The sequence below is a fragment of the Lynx rufus genome, unplaced genomic scaffold, assembly GCF_022079265.1.
Source record: "Lynx rufus isolate CCGP_SWC_20201006 ecotype Redwood Valley unplaced genomic scaffold, mLynRuf1.p SCAF_15, whole genome shotgun sequence".
Classification (NCBI taxonomy): Eukaryota; Metazoa; Chordata; class Mammalia; order Carnivora; family Felidae; genus Lynx; species Lynx rufus.
Window position 1 is genome coordinate 20,913,191 of NW_025814829.1, and position 15,077 is coordinate 20,928,267.

A 15,077-nucleotide genomic window follows, 5' to 3' on the forward strand; every position below is an offset into this window, starting at 1 on the left:
CTGTGGGAGGACATCTGATTATATAAGAAAGCCCGACATTTATAGGGCCTTTTTCTTTGGGGAGAAAGTGTTAAAAGCTATTACTCTCTCTAAAGTCCTAGTTTGGCTGCAAGTCACATTCTGCAGTATTTTAGGATGATGAGCTACCACAAATTCGAGAAGCATCCCGCTTTATATATTTAACAAACAACGACAAGGGAGCGAGCATGGTTTAGAGATTTACTACAAGTCACCTAGATTCTAGTAATAGCTGCATCACTAGCTGTGACTTTTGACAGTCATTTAACCTTAAATTTAGCCTCAAGTGCAAAATAACAGGGGCTTGAGTATATGAGTGCATTCTAGTTTTAAAATTCTAGAACTTTTAACAAAACTCCCCCTCAGAAAATTAAATATGCTGCTAAAAATGATCTTGTTCATTCTACTTCTTGTAACTGGGAAAACCCTTCCTTCTAGGGCAGGGCTTCCCAAAGTGTGGTCTGTGGACCACTTGAATCAGCTTCCAGGAACACATGTTCAAATGGAAACTCCAGGGCAAAGTGGGGGGTGGGGGGTTCGAGTTTGGCTTTTTTTTTTTTTTTTTTTAAACTTGGGCTGTTTTGGGGCGCCTGGGTGGCTCAGTCGGTTGAGCGGCCGACTTCGGCTCAGGTCATGATCTCACGGTCCGTGAGTTCAAGCCCCGCATCGGGCTCTGTGCTGACAGCTCGGAGCCTGGAGCCTGTTTCGGATTCTGTGTCTCCCTCTCTCTGACCCTCCCCCGTTCATGTTCTGTCTCTCTCTGTCTCAAAAATAAATAAACGTTAAAAAAAATTTAAAAAAAATAAAAAAATAAAAATAAACTTGGGCTGTTTTAACAAGCAACCCAGGTAATTTTTTGAATCAGTAAATTTGTTAATTCTAGGGCCCTCGTCCCCAAAATCTCATATGCATACCCCTGGGCATACTTCAAGATTTTTCCATGGAGAAAGCAGGCAGGGATAGGTATAAAGACATCAGCTTAAAGGTCTTCAACTTCCATTTGTACTGTCCTAAGATTAATGTGCTCAGATAAGGCTTCTTCAGATCTACCATTTTTCTTAATATCCTTTTCACAACTGCCATAACTCCCTATTTCCAAAGGAAAGGCTGCCTCTCACCCATCTAGAATCTTACTATGGGGCATTGCCTCAGAATGTAAAAAACCTCTAGAGGCATCAAATAAAAGAACAACAAAAAACCTCCAGAGGATTCTCAGAAGATAATGAGGACAGAGTAAAGCAAAGGGAGCTTAGGTTAAAAATTCTATGCCTTACCTACCTTAGAACTGTAATTGAGACGGTTGTGCCAGAAATGTGTTAATGCATTTATTTTTAAAAATAAAGTCAAACATTTTCTGAGTGAAAGTGAAATCTGATTTGGCTGATGAATTTTAAAATGAGAACAGCTTTGCTACTTTATATGACAGGACTTTTTCTATAACTTTAATCAACGAAACCTACAGCTCCAAGGCTTTGAGAAAAGTATTTTTAAGGCACATATACAATGTATCGGATAGGGTACCCTTTCTAAGTATTTAAAGGTATTTTTAAAATTTAGATGTCACACTAAACATGTGCAAAAGGACAGCTAACCTAGAATGAGAGGCACGAAATGGAGGGGGAACTGCTTGGAAAGAGGAACAGGGAAACATTCTAAGGAGACAGAAATGTTCCATTGCTTGTTTTAGGCTGGCTACTCAGAGGTCTACAACTCACCAGAAAGGAAACTTTGTCTGTTAATTATATACCTCATGGTGTAAAATGTGCAAAAGGTTACATATACTTTTTCAAAATCCTTTTAGGAGTATGTTAGCAAAAATGCTCCATACCATTGTTCTAGGCACACATGGAAGAAAGCGCTTGTTTATCAAGACTTTTCTTTTAGCTTATCTGAATCGTGCAGCCTGACTGCAACAATCTATATAGCATTACATACCTTGACTAATCAAATTTATTATTATTTCTTTTGTCAGCTTTAGTATTTTTCTAATAGCCACCTTGGATCCTAATGCCTAATAACATTCCCTAACAGAAAAAAAGAATGGGGAATACAATTAACTAAAGAAATAGTAAATCTTCAAATAATTTGGTAAGTGAGAGAATTAATGTATTTTTGTTAGTACTGGCAGTTGCTTTCTCCCAGATCCTCATCTTTGAGGAGAGAATGAAGTGGTTAACGTATCTTTTCATGTTAACAGCGTCCCCCAAATTGGCAACCTGGTTCTAAAGAACTCATTCTCAAATTCCATATAAGTTTAGAAGCAAAAATGTTGGGGAACACAGATGTTTACCTAAATAAATAAACAGATGTAATGGGCTACACTGAGTAGAGATGCTCAATACTGACATTTTGAAACATGACCTAGCCCTGTTAATATTTTCTGCAATTCGCTGAGTTAGCTATGCTATAAAAACCTTAATAACCAATTGAATCTCTTTCTTGCAAATAGGGCATGAAGCCCCAGCCTTCTTTAATCTTCTGGCACAGTGAAAACAAGTGACAAGATGGCCCGTCCTCCCATGAATAATGTTTCCATCTCGTGGTCTTTTCTCACACAGACTACACGGCTTCAAGAGATTCTGGCAATCTTCCATGTTTTCTGTGTCTGTTCTCTGTTCAAAAAGGTTATCTGATTGTTCTCCCGTGCTTGATATGGTTTCCTGGCTTTCCGAACTGTGGGCCAAATCCAAGAATTCTACTGAGTTGCAGGGATCAAAAAGTTTAGGGTTTTCTTCCTTTGTATACACATCTTTAGGTCTAACAACTGGAGCTGATATGGTTCTTCGGCAATCAGGGACATCAATTCCTTCATTTTCCTTCTTTTCAGGTATGGCAGTGATATCAGACGTGGAGAGAGAATGGGTTAACTTAGAACAATCTGAATACCAATCCTTCCTCAAGGCCCAGCAACGGAAACAGTACCTCTTGCTTGGAGAGTTAAATTTCTTGCACTCAGTACACTGCCACTCATCCTACAAAGACAAGTGCAGCCAATTAACACTCACTCCGTGGCAAACATGAAGTTGAGGAAAAGGGAGGGTAGGCCTTGGCTCATCATCTCACTAAGCTAGTGAGAGTCCGGACATTCCCCATCGGTGGTCTAGCCTCGCATATGAGCAAATTCCACAGCCACGTGGAAGAAAGTCTTGACAAGTTTTACAATGATAGTGACACAACCGCCATTTTCAAGTCAAGATTTATATAGCTATCTTTAAGAAAGTTAAATTCATTATTTTGGCATTCTATCTCATCTGGATGGAATTTTGATTGCTGGCTTTTCCCTGCTGCCTTCTTTTTAGTTCATTTCTTTGTACAACTTAACTCTCTTACTGAGCAAGAAGCTAAAGAATGAAGCAAAGAGAACACTTTCATTCTTTCCCACTAATTAAGAAATATAAAATTTGGCAAAAAAGGAAGCTAAAATTAAAATGAGATTTGAAAACTACTAAATTTACTCATGGTCTCTCACTAGCTAACTATACGCCTAAACCATACCCTCTGAAAAATGAACGTTCTTGTCCTTGGATGCCCGTAACTTTTTTCCTACTCCTCCATACCCAAATTAGTAGATACCAAATTAGGAGATACTGGAGCTCAATGAATTTTAAATGCCTTGCTTAATGCAAAGGTAGCTACCTGGAACAAGTCAAGGGTATTTAATGTGGCTAATTGCCTGGCTCTGACAGGATCAATGACTGGACACAGGCAGACTTGATTACTTTCAGAACAAAGGCCACACACTTCAAGTTTAAAAGTCGTAACTCAATATCATGGGCCAAGAGGCAGGGACGCGACCATCTGTTAAACTGGGTGGTCTTCAGGGAGCCTCACAACACTCTTGCCGGCTTAAGATCCTCACATCTCATCTGAAATGCTATCCAGATACTCAAAGGGGCTTCGTAAAGATTTGGAATTCATAACTGATGGTGTGTCACAGTCTAACTGGCATCACTTTTTCTTTTTTAGTAGTACATAAAGTAATAGGGCTTATTAAATTCAATGGCATCTTTGATTTGATAAAATACAGTCTATTTGCTTAATAGATTTTCTGGGCCCAAGTAGCCAAAGAAGTCTGATGAAGATGGAAACACTTATCTCTGCTATTTGTATTATGGTCAAGAACCCTTAACAGACCAATATATTCTACTTTATTACTTAGCTATACACGGACAGATAATTTGCAGTCAATTACCATAATGGGCAACAGTGGCAGGCCAGGAGCTGGGGAGGATCAACCAAAGACAACATACCACTTTTCTATCCCCAAGCAGCAAACTGTAAACTCTCCTCCCCTGTCCTTCCCCCACCACCTTCCCCCACCTTTAGCCAAGGGAAGCACTAAAAGGAAAATGGGGAACCAGCATGAAAAGAGAAAAGGTATACATCTGAGTCTAAACCTGAGTTGTCATTTGCTGACAAATCCATACCTATTACCTTTCCAGCTTAATACTACATTTTCATTTACTAGCCCTCCATTAATATAAACCTGTGTGGAAATTAAGCCATTTTCCATTTGTCGATTTCTAACAAAGCACTGAAAATAAGATCTTTGTACTTGACAAAGAATTTTAGATAGCTTATAAGTCTACCTTTACGATTACAGAGGGGTGGCTAGTGGGGAAAGCAGTGCAGGACTATTCTGAATAACTCTGTGTGTCCACTGCATCAGGTCCAAAGAATTTCGTCAGCGGGGAGAAAGGCATACAGACAGGCACTTAAGTCACCCTTTCTCCAAATTCCAATAAAAACCTGTAACAAAATATAAAGAAGCCAACATGTCTTAACGTCAAGGAAAGGGAGATAGAAATGGGGGAAATGGCCTTCTTCAACACAAGTGCAGTGCTGGAACGTACACACTGGCGAGGGGTGCAAAACAGCTCTTTTACTAGATACCCCTACCTCAGAGGTAACTTCTACATCAGTATCGTCACTTATGGACTTGGAGTCCTCAAGGTCATCATTTTTTCCCACTTCAATCACCTATGAGGGCAAAGACATCTTATTAGTGAGGTTCACCTAGTTTACAGGAGGTTATAACCTGAGAGCAAAAAAGACAGAAGAGCTTCAATTTAAAACTACATTCTGCCTCCATCACTAGCACTTAGAAAGAAAATAGCTTAAATGATTCTAGATGCACCCAGCCAGAACTTTAGTAGAAGAAATGATTAAAAAGTACCCAGAAAGGTCATCAAATAGAAGAGGGCGCCCAAATGTATGACTTTAATGAAAATAAACAATATCAGAGTAGAAAAGCTACAAATCATTAAATGTGATTTTTTTATGTTGGGAATCTAGGTAGGCATTCAGAATTACATGAGAAAACGGAAGTGGAGAATACTATATAAAATAAGGAACTGAGATGTCAAGAATGAAAACAAAGTATTTCAAAGTTTTACTTTTCATATTCAAAAGTAAACCTAGTTAAGTGATACTCTGGTTGCCCTGTAACAACATGCCCATGGACCAGGACACAGAAAGTCAAGAAATGTGGGAAGTGTCTTCTAAATTTTAAAATTTGGAATTTAAAATTCTAACAACACCCTACTTTGTGATCTGGTAAATGGAATAAAACCAATTATGATTCAATTAGGGACCTCAGTATAGCAACTTTCTCATGCAAGTTCAAGTATTCTAAGTCCCACCTCTCTCCATGGAAGTTTCCAAATGTCCCCTCTGTCTTCCTTCAAGCCACTTGTAGTCCCTTCTAATGCTCCCAACATACAACTAGGCTAGCAGGACCTAAGCATCTATCTGCCTACAAACACACCAACATATCCTTCAGGAACCCAAATTACTATGAAAATCCCTTAAATTAAAAAAATGACCCTATTCAGGGTGTGTGTTTTGCTACATTTATTCAATGAATGTTTACTGAGAATCTTGTCAATGTTGGACACTGGATCTGGTGTCCGATTTCTTTTGAGACTTGAGCACATGCTTCATCTTGGTGTGCTCACGCCATGTGTATTTGGAGTTCTCTCTTCTTTCCCCTTATTTAAACTCTAAAATACGTAGGGAGAACTCATCTATTTCCATTTACATATAAATGGCTATGAAAGACACTGAGATGTCCAAGAAATAAGAATTTCTTTCCCTACAGGTTGCTGTGGCCATTTAGAACGTTGCCTTGTTAGCAAAGAAAGGTCTCCTAAAGAAACAACTCCACAGTGAGAGATCAGACAAGCAGGAAAGGGCAGCTTATTGCTTCTAAAGGAGGAGGAGTTTCACCCAAACAGTCCTATTCTGTTTTTAAGACAGCCTTGGTTAACTTAATGTGACTCTTAAAACTGGATACAGGAAAACATGAAAAAGTAATGAGTAAAAAGCTCAGCTGGTTAAGCATCCAACTCTTGATCTCGGCTGAGGTCATGATCTCACGGTTCACGGGATAGAGCTCCACGTCAGGCTCTATGCTGACAGTATGGAGCCTGCTTAGAGTTCTCGTTCTCTCTCTCTCTCTCTCCCTCTCTCTCTCTCTCTCCCCCCCCCCCTCGTGCCCTCTCTCTCAAAATAAACAAACTTTAAAAAAAGAAATTAAAGGGGGGAATTATGTGAGTCATCTGTTGTACAAAAGGGTTGGGATACCAGACCTGAACAGATTATGCTAGGTACACGTAGATACAAACAAGGCGAAATGTTTCCAAACATACCTTTTTGTCTCTTACTTTCCCTACTTCTTCACTTGTTTGTTCAGTATCTGCGGCTTCAACTTTGATTCCCACACCAAATTGCTCTGATACAGACTCATTCAAAAACCACAAATCATCTGTGGTGTCTGAAACAATGGCAGTACCTATATCCTAGTAGAAAAAAAGGTTTATAGTCAGACGCTTATCAGTGATGCTGAACCAATAAAAATGAACCCAAAACTCAATGTCCCTACACATCTCCAAAGAACACCTTGCCTCTTTCTTCGACGGACATCTATTCATTCCACAGACATCTACTTCGCATCTACTATGTATAAACTCGCAGGAGTCTGGCAAAGAATTCTCTACTTTAACAGTAACTCAAGTATAACACTTGAGAAATGGTACTAAAGAGCTTAAAGGCTAAAGATTCATAGCTGCTCAACTAAATAGAATCCACTCCCTCAACTCCTTTCCAAAGGTGGTATTCTGAGAACCTAGAAGACATTCTATTAACTGTGGTACATCATTTCCTTGACAGTCAATAATGTTTATTAAAATATGAGAGGGGCGCCTGGGTGGCGCAGTCGGTTAAGCGTCCGACATCAGCCAGGTCACGATCTCGCGGTCCGTGAGTTCGAGCCCCGCGTCGGGATCTGGGCTGATGGCTCGGAGCCTGGAGCCTGTTTCCGATTCTGTGTCTCCCTCTCTCTCTGCCCCTCCCCCGTTCATGCTCTGTCTCTCTCTGTCCCAAAAATAAATAAAAAACGTTGAAAAAAAAAAAATTTAAAAAAAAAAAAATATGAGAAATACTGATAGTAACTCAAATCTTCTTTCTGAATTCCCAAACAACTTTAAATATAACTTTCTTTCCACATTCAACTATGGATATTTTATGACATGCTTTTCTCCAATATTCCTAAAAGAAAACTTATTATTTTGCCACTATAATATACCCATTCATTTACTGAGCAAATGCTCACGGAACGCCTTTTACGTGTCAGATACTGTTCTAAGTACCAGGTAACAGAATAGAGTGGTAAATGATGCGAAAGCCCTGGACTTACATTTCAGTAGGGGTAAACAGACAAGAGATACATAAAACAAAACAGAGTAACAGTTTCACAAAGCGAGAAGTGCAATGGAGAATATAAAATAAGATAAAGGAAGAGAATAATTATGGCTCGCATTAGGGTATGACACCGAAAGTAATAAAAGGGGTTAGATTTTGGATATGTTTTGGGTAAAGAGCTGACAACGTGAATGCGGCATATGACAGAGAAAGAAATCAATGATATCCCTTTGGATTTGGCTAGAATTACTGGATAGAAGGTAGACTTGTGAAAAAAGAAAGGCTGGATAGGAATGTTTGGGGAAAAAGAAAAATTAAAAGAAAAATCTGGTTTGAACACGTTAAATGTCAGATCATCTAAGTGAAGGTGTTGAGTAGGCAGCTGAATATAGAAGGTGGGCATTTAAGAGAAGAGGTCAGGGCTGCAGATACAGATTTGAGCATCAGGCACACACAGATGGTGCTTAAAGTCGTGGCACTGAATGAGAATTCTTACAGAATGCAATGTGTGGTCAAGAGCAACCAAGGATGTTACTCTTTCAAAAGAAAACAAAAAGTTCCTCTTCAAATGTGACATTTACCTGATTTGTCTGTAAATCAGTTGAGCCATTACTTCTAGGTGTATAGTTGTTCCTCAGGTTTCCTAAAAACCACCAAGGCAGTCCGGCTATATCCCACTCCTCAAACCCAAGGTCCAGCTTAGAGGTCTCACCTTGGGTTAAGTTTTTTATGAAGTCTTCACCTACAGCGGTCAAAGGGAAAGAATGGTAACTATGTACACAACACTAAGAATCAAAACTCGGTTTGTAACACTTACAATCTCTTTCTAAGACAGATAAAAAGACATGTCTACACCCAGGACAAAAGTGGCAGAGCCAAACCTCCTATTTAGGCTTCATTCATTGGTAAGTAATGACACCAGAAGTAGATGGATCATTTATCAAGAAATCTAAACTCTGAAAGCATCCAAACAACGACAGTGCTCTTAGAGGATTTCAAAATGGTCATTATTCGCATGTTAAACATTCTTACCACAGCAATAACTAAAGAATGACTCGCTGTAGCACATGATGCCTGATAATGGCTCGATCCATTGAACTGCAAATGGTGGCGGCATGGTGGTCCGACTTGAGACAGAACCAAGGCAGCCCAGACCGGAATGCGCATTCACAAGGTTGACAAGGCAGTCTCACTGCTACCACATATTCAGGAAATGTTTCTCACTAACTCACGTTTTGACAGGTAACAACCATCATAAAATGCTGAACTCAAGGTTATCCAAGTAAGTATGTCCTTTCTAGATCAATGGGCTCTCCTGGAATTATCTAAAATCAAGAAATATTACAAATCCAAAACATAAGAAGGCCCCACATATTCCAAGTAAGAGATGTTGCTTTGTACATCCAAATGGCATTCAAGGTGGTTGCTACCACAAGAACTTCTTTTCTTTCTTTCCCATCATCCAATCTTTTTTTGCTGTGCTTTCCTCTTTTCCTACTTTCTCACTCTCCTCTACTCCTCCCAATGCACCAGGCACGCCAATGGCAACCACAAGTGTTTAAATGTCCTGAGGTACACGTGCTTGGCAACTTTTGTAATAAATAGATCTCTGTCAGAACAAAAGGTTACCTATCTACTTACAAATTATAATGATCCCTGCCCATTAAGTTCAGGAGAAAGTTCAACTTTTTACTTATTCATTACTAGAATTATCAAAATCCAAATTCCTGAGATGGCACCATATTAAAATTATTCTCATCTATTTAAGCTCTATAACTTCTTGTAAAGAGAACAGAAATATACTTTCCACGTATAAAAAGTCTGTCCTTTCTATCTACTTTCCTGAAGATACTAAGCTATTTATTCTCAAAGTTTACATTACAAACAACATATAATCTCTTGAATTGGCTATTCTTATATTTCAAATAGCTTTCTGAGTAGCAAATAAGCAAGGACCTGCAGTTATAGAAAAAAATACACATTTAATACCATTCAGAACAGAATAAGCTCCAAGGTGAACAGGCAGCCCAAAATTCAGTTGCATGATAAACTGTTTCCATTTTAAACAACGAAAACAATTTCAGCAGCATCACTCTCTGGAGGTTGCTGGAGGTCTAACCTGCCACTGCTCCAAGTGTGAGCCAAGTGCCTAAGACTAGAAACTATCGGACCATGAAACACCTCTGAGTAATTTATGACAATATACACCTTTGTAGAAAAAATGTTAGGACATATTTTATAAAGCAGGGCACGGGGGAAACTTCCAAAATATCGACTAACTCGTTTAACTTGACCATAGCATATCCAGTATGGATGGCAAAGAGCTGAGGACTACCATCCAAGGGCAAAGGAACTACTAGACTTCCGATGCCTCATTCTCGGCTCTAACATACTAAGTACATATCTTTGCAAACTTTAAAACTCTATGAAAATTAGCCTCTGCCTCAAGCAGACAAATAAAAATAAAAATTGTAACCAGACTGAACATATACAGGTGTGACAGGATTTAAAAGGCCAAGGCAGCTGACTCGCCAGGCAGCAAACTGATAAATGTGTACCTATCTTCTATTAGCACACTAGCCAAAGGAAGGGACTGGCTCCAGCCCAGAAATCACGGGTTGCTAAAGGAGCACTACCATCCTCTTCCAAGTTAATAATGGTCACTGGGGGAAAGAAAACGTTTTCAGAAAAGAATGAGAAACAGAAGTATGACATATGCCCCTCCTACTTCATATGCAAAGAAAGTACATTATATTTTGAGTTGCTTATATAATGGTCCCAATTACAGCCAGTGCTTAATATGAATAAATGCCATTTCTAGAAGTCATCAACAAAAGAAAAAAAAATGAAAAAGAGAAAAAAATAAGTGTATATAGCCTTAACCCAAAACTTACCTTCTCTAGAATTTCTGCATTTATGTTGTGAGGTAGGCAGTGTAGGTATATTGCCTTCTTCCATTCTTTTCCTAGAACTGGAACCTTCTTCTGAACTTTGCTGGAAAAAAGGGAAAGAGGTGTATTAGTGCAGTAAAAATGACTGAGACCAGGGGATGTAGCAGTTCCACTTTGGCTCACCAGTTAGTGTGCGGCACAATGGGTTACGCACAAGAAAGAGATCTCTGGAGTTCACAACAGTCATCAAATAAAGGCAACACCTCTCCTCAACCCACTGTGAGCAGAACTAGGAGAACCCCAAAACTGGGGGAAAAAAAATCTCTGCACAAAAGGTCCAAACCGACTGTTAAAAACAGGCTATCGCTATAAAGCCTCTAGACTACAAAATTAGGCATCGTTCAGAAAACATGTGAAACCCTCAGCATATACCAAGATGATCATAACATTCTCCCAGGTCTGGGGAAGCTTTAAGAACGGCCTGACATGAATTTAACTGCCGCAAGCCTGTTAAAATCGAATAAAGCAGTTTTCTCAAACACCTATGTACATACACCATCACACATACAGGCACACACAAAAACCCCAAAGAAAATCCAACTGGAGGAACTGAAGATCAGAAGTGCTACATCCCAAAGAAAGATGCAGAGACTGGAACTCTGTTATAGGCAGAACAGAGAAGGTTCACTCTGTCCCTGGTCTGTGAACTCCCAAGAACCTTTCTTATTAAATTCTTACCACATTCAGGGAAAGGTCTTGGGAGTCCAAGATCCACAGGTACAGAGAAGGGGCCACTCTGTACAACAAAAGAAGTCACCGTGTGGTGATTTTACCTTCAGTTGGTCTTGACTTGGAATATCCATACTGTGATCCTGTGCGAGAGCGAGAGTCTGAGCAGCATCTGGATAGCAAGTAAAACAAAAGGAAAACCTTCCCTGGTAATAACCATTCTTTCCACATAAAAAGGACCTCAGCAAACAACCCTGGAGCCAGGTTTAGTCCCTAACGATGTACTTCTCCATGTTGGCTGGACAAGGCTCTCATCCAAAAGGGAAAAATCAAAACTGATAAAAATGGCAAAGACCAAGACAGGCTATATTCAAGATACGTTACCAAAATGTAATCTGGGAGAAAAGGAAAAATACCTAAAAAATGTTCACAGTAAGGGTTCAAATTTTAATATGAAAGTGATTCCAACCAAAAAATAACGGAGAGTATTTTTACCATACCTTCCCAAAGGTGCTTATTAGCAAATGTGCCTAACTTGTAAACTAACAAACAAACAGAAAGTCTGGCTTTAATTTTTGTTTTCAACTGTTAAAGTTATACAGGGTTATGAAATCTGCAAATCTGGACTTTGCCCCATTTGCTTTGTACACAATAGCACCTCGTGTAAACTTACATTCTAAGTGTGTATGATGACTTCATGGTTTAAATTCCCACCACCTGAATATAGAGTTTTTTTAATTAACAAGTTTTATTTTCCCCAGTTACTATCAACATTTCCTAAGAAGGAAGAGGAAGCAGATAAAGTTTTTCTCAAAGGCAATAAATAGCAAAGAAAACAGTAACCTGAGAAACATTCTAAGTCTGAGAGAAATGTACTTCAAGGACTTGGAAATTTTTCAAGCAGAACAGAAGATGAAAACATAGCCAACAGGAAAACAAGCTGTAGAGAACTGAATAACCTAGAACTCTCATTTTGTGAGGTTATATGTAACCCTTGGTTCCCAAATAAGTCCACCAAGGGTTGGGCTCATTAGCTACTATCAGGTCCAGAGATAGGACACTTACGGAAAACCTCGTCCTCACATAATAAAGACTGCCAGGGAAAAGAAAAGAATACAGATCCTACAATGGTCTGATGATTCAATTGTTTTGCACAAAGCAAGCAATTTCAAAACTGTAATTATAAACAGCATTATTTCTACAATCATTTTATAGGTAAATGGAGATACTGAGAAGTTTGAGACAGCACTTTCTGACCAGAGTGGTTTTCAAAGATCAGTTATCAGACAATGCAGATGAAGCATTTCTTTAATAAAGCAATCTGATTACTGTCATTTGTAGTTCTAAAACCTTACTACCTTACTTAGGCTAAAACATTTAGAAGCAAAAAGAAATTATCTGGGAAAACTACAAAGTACAAAGGAATTTTAAAATAAGTGCAAAGTTTGTCACGTATTTCATTTTACTGGTATACACGTGGAGATTTGGAGAAATGATTCATAAAGACCCACCTTTACTTTAATGGCATTTCGCAACCATCAAAATAAAAGGTTTAACTCACTTGCAAAGGTGTACATGGAAAGCACTTTTCTCATTTGCCCTTTTAAATATAACACATGTAACTCAATTTATGAAGATCAACAGAGCTGACCAGCCACAAGCACGAATGCAAGGGCAAGTCAGAGCAATCAATCAAAATTACTTTGGTGCAATTTTCTGGTTTTGAACATTATACTGTGGTTACATATGATGTTACCATCTGGATAATCTGAGTAAAGAATATCTGGAACTCTTTATAATACTTTTACTACCTTTCCGTAACTGAAGTTATTTCAAGGTTCACACGTTTAAGAACAAACAAAATGTTTTAAAGATTTAATGTTCACAGGAAAAATGTGTTAAGAAAAACTAACGGGCAAATTCTATATGACACCAACGCGTGTGTGTGGCACGATGAAAAGAACAAGAACTGGCCAGTCAGAAATATCTGTTCTACCAACTGTCAGTGACAACTAATCTTGGACAAAGCACTCATTCTAAAAAAAAAAAAAAAAACAAAAAACAAAACAAAACAAAAAAACCCCTCAGTTTCTTCATCTCCAGACCTTCCTCACAGCCTTGTTGTGAGGATCATCTGAAATGTCTGTTACAGAAATTTTCATCTTAATACACAGCATGTTGCAGAGAGCTTAATACACACACATGCTGCAGAGAAAGTGCAAGAAAGAGAGAGAAAAAGTGAGAATCACACCCACTCTAGATATTCAGAGAACAGATCAATCAGAAAACAAATTCCACCGAAAGAGTAGATCAGCAAATATAAAATCCTCTGTGTATTTCAAGTCTGCAGTGAATATCCCAGAAAAGCCCTACCGTATCACAAGTGACTGAATTTCAATAAAGCACTATATTATTTACAAGGCCTTTCCTCGCAACAGAAATTTACAGCTGGGTGAAGTGGGCAAAGTGGGCAAATTGCTCAATGAAGTCAACAGGCTCCAAAATTCAATGTAAGTTCAAAATCACATTTCAATATGAAAGCAAAGTCTCTCTGCTCTCACTTTAAATCATAAATCTTTATTAGAAACAGATTCTTTTCAACTACAGTATTTATTTCAGTGAACTACTGAAAGATAACCAATCTAAAAGAAACTAGGGATGCCTGGGTGGCTCAGTTGGTTAAGTGTCTGACTTCAGCTCAAGTCATGATCTCACAGTCTGTGAGTTCAAGCCCCAGGTCAGGCTCTGTGCTGACAGCTCAGAGCCTGGAGCCTGCTTCAGATTCTGTCTCCCTCTCTCTCTGCCCCTCCCCTACTCGCGCTCTGTCTCTCTCTACCTCAAAAATAAATAAACATTTTTTAAAAATTATAAATAAATAAAAGAATTACAAACTTGGGCTTTCTTCAAAGGTCAATGTTACCCAAAATCTGATTTGAAGCTCATGAAGGGGCTTCACATAGGAATGGAGAAAAAAAAAGTGTCATCATTTGGCAACAAGCAAGGGAAATCGGGTTACATTTCAGTTATGTACAGCTGATTCACTTATCTCTAACACACCAAACATCAGACCCCAAAGCAGCCAGTTTCCTGCACACACCTACTAACTTAAACTCAAAGGGCAGTATTTAAAAGATACAGAATCAAGCAAAGGGTTAGGCAAATTGGCATTCATACACCAGAAAGCTAAAACCATTAGGTGAAAGGGTCTCGGGGGACCTTTATAACAGATGGGTCAGGGTAACACCACGTGAGCCCACAGAACCTGAACATCACGGAAAGAGGGACAAGCAGACCTTACATGACCCGGATGTGATGCAACAGATGTACAAAGCACCACCCGTGAAATGTTCTCAGCAAAAAATTTAAACTTGAAACTATTCAAGCATTACTAGTTTAATGAAAATAGAAGACGTTTAACAACATCACAAGGATACAATGTGCAACCTCTAGAATGTGGGAAATTCTACAGGACAAATGAGCCATTTCTTCAACAAATAAATGACATAAAAATAACAGGAGGATTGTTTTACAAAGACACTTAGGGGTGTTTCAACCAACCGCAATGTGTGGACTTTGTCTGGATCTTGATCTGAACAAGCCAAATGTGAAAGATACTTCGGAGATAACTGGGGGTAACTATACATACACTGGCTACTGGACAGTAAAAATTAGAGATTTTTACAGTATGTCCAGATGAAAAAAAATTAAATTAAAAAAAAAAAAAAAAAAGCATGTCCA

General features: G+C 38.8%; 1 protein-coding gene across 4 annotated transcripts in view; it reads right to left on the bottom strand.

Moving 5' to 3' along the window:
* Nucleotides 1-766: 766 nt before the first annotated feature.
* The window catches only part of MDM4 (MDM4 regulator of p53), a 38,069-nt gene continuing 23,758 nt past the window's right edge, over nucleotides 767-15,077 (bottom strand). For 3 of the 4 annotated variants that reach the window (XM_047076633.1, XM_047076635.1, XM_047076634.1), the window contains exons 6-11: nucleotides 11,444-11,511; nucleotides 10,614-10,713; nucleotides 8,301-8,461; nucleotides 6,669-6,818; nucleotides 4,918-4,998; nucleotides 767-2,990 (exon numbers count right to left, since the gene is read on the bottom strand). In XM_047076633.1, the coding sequence (XP_046932589.1) occupies nucleotides 2,418-2,990; nucleotides 4,918-4,998; nucleotides 6,669-6,818; nucleotides 8,301-8,461; nucleotides 10,614-10,713; nucleotides 11,444-11,511 (1,133 nt within the window). In that variant the 3' untranslated portion in view covers nucleotides 767-2,417. Of the gene's footprint in view, nucleotides 2,991-4,917; nucleotides 4,999-6,668; nucleotides 6,819-8,300; nucleotides 8,462-10,613; nucleotides 10,714-11,443; nucleotides 11,512-15,077 lie in introns of those variants that run through there. The other variant, XR_006961556.1, reaches the window with a different exon arrangement.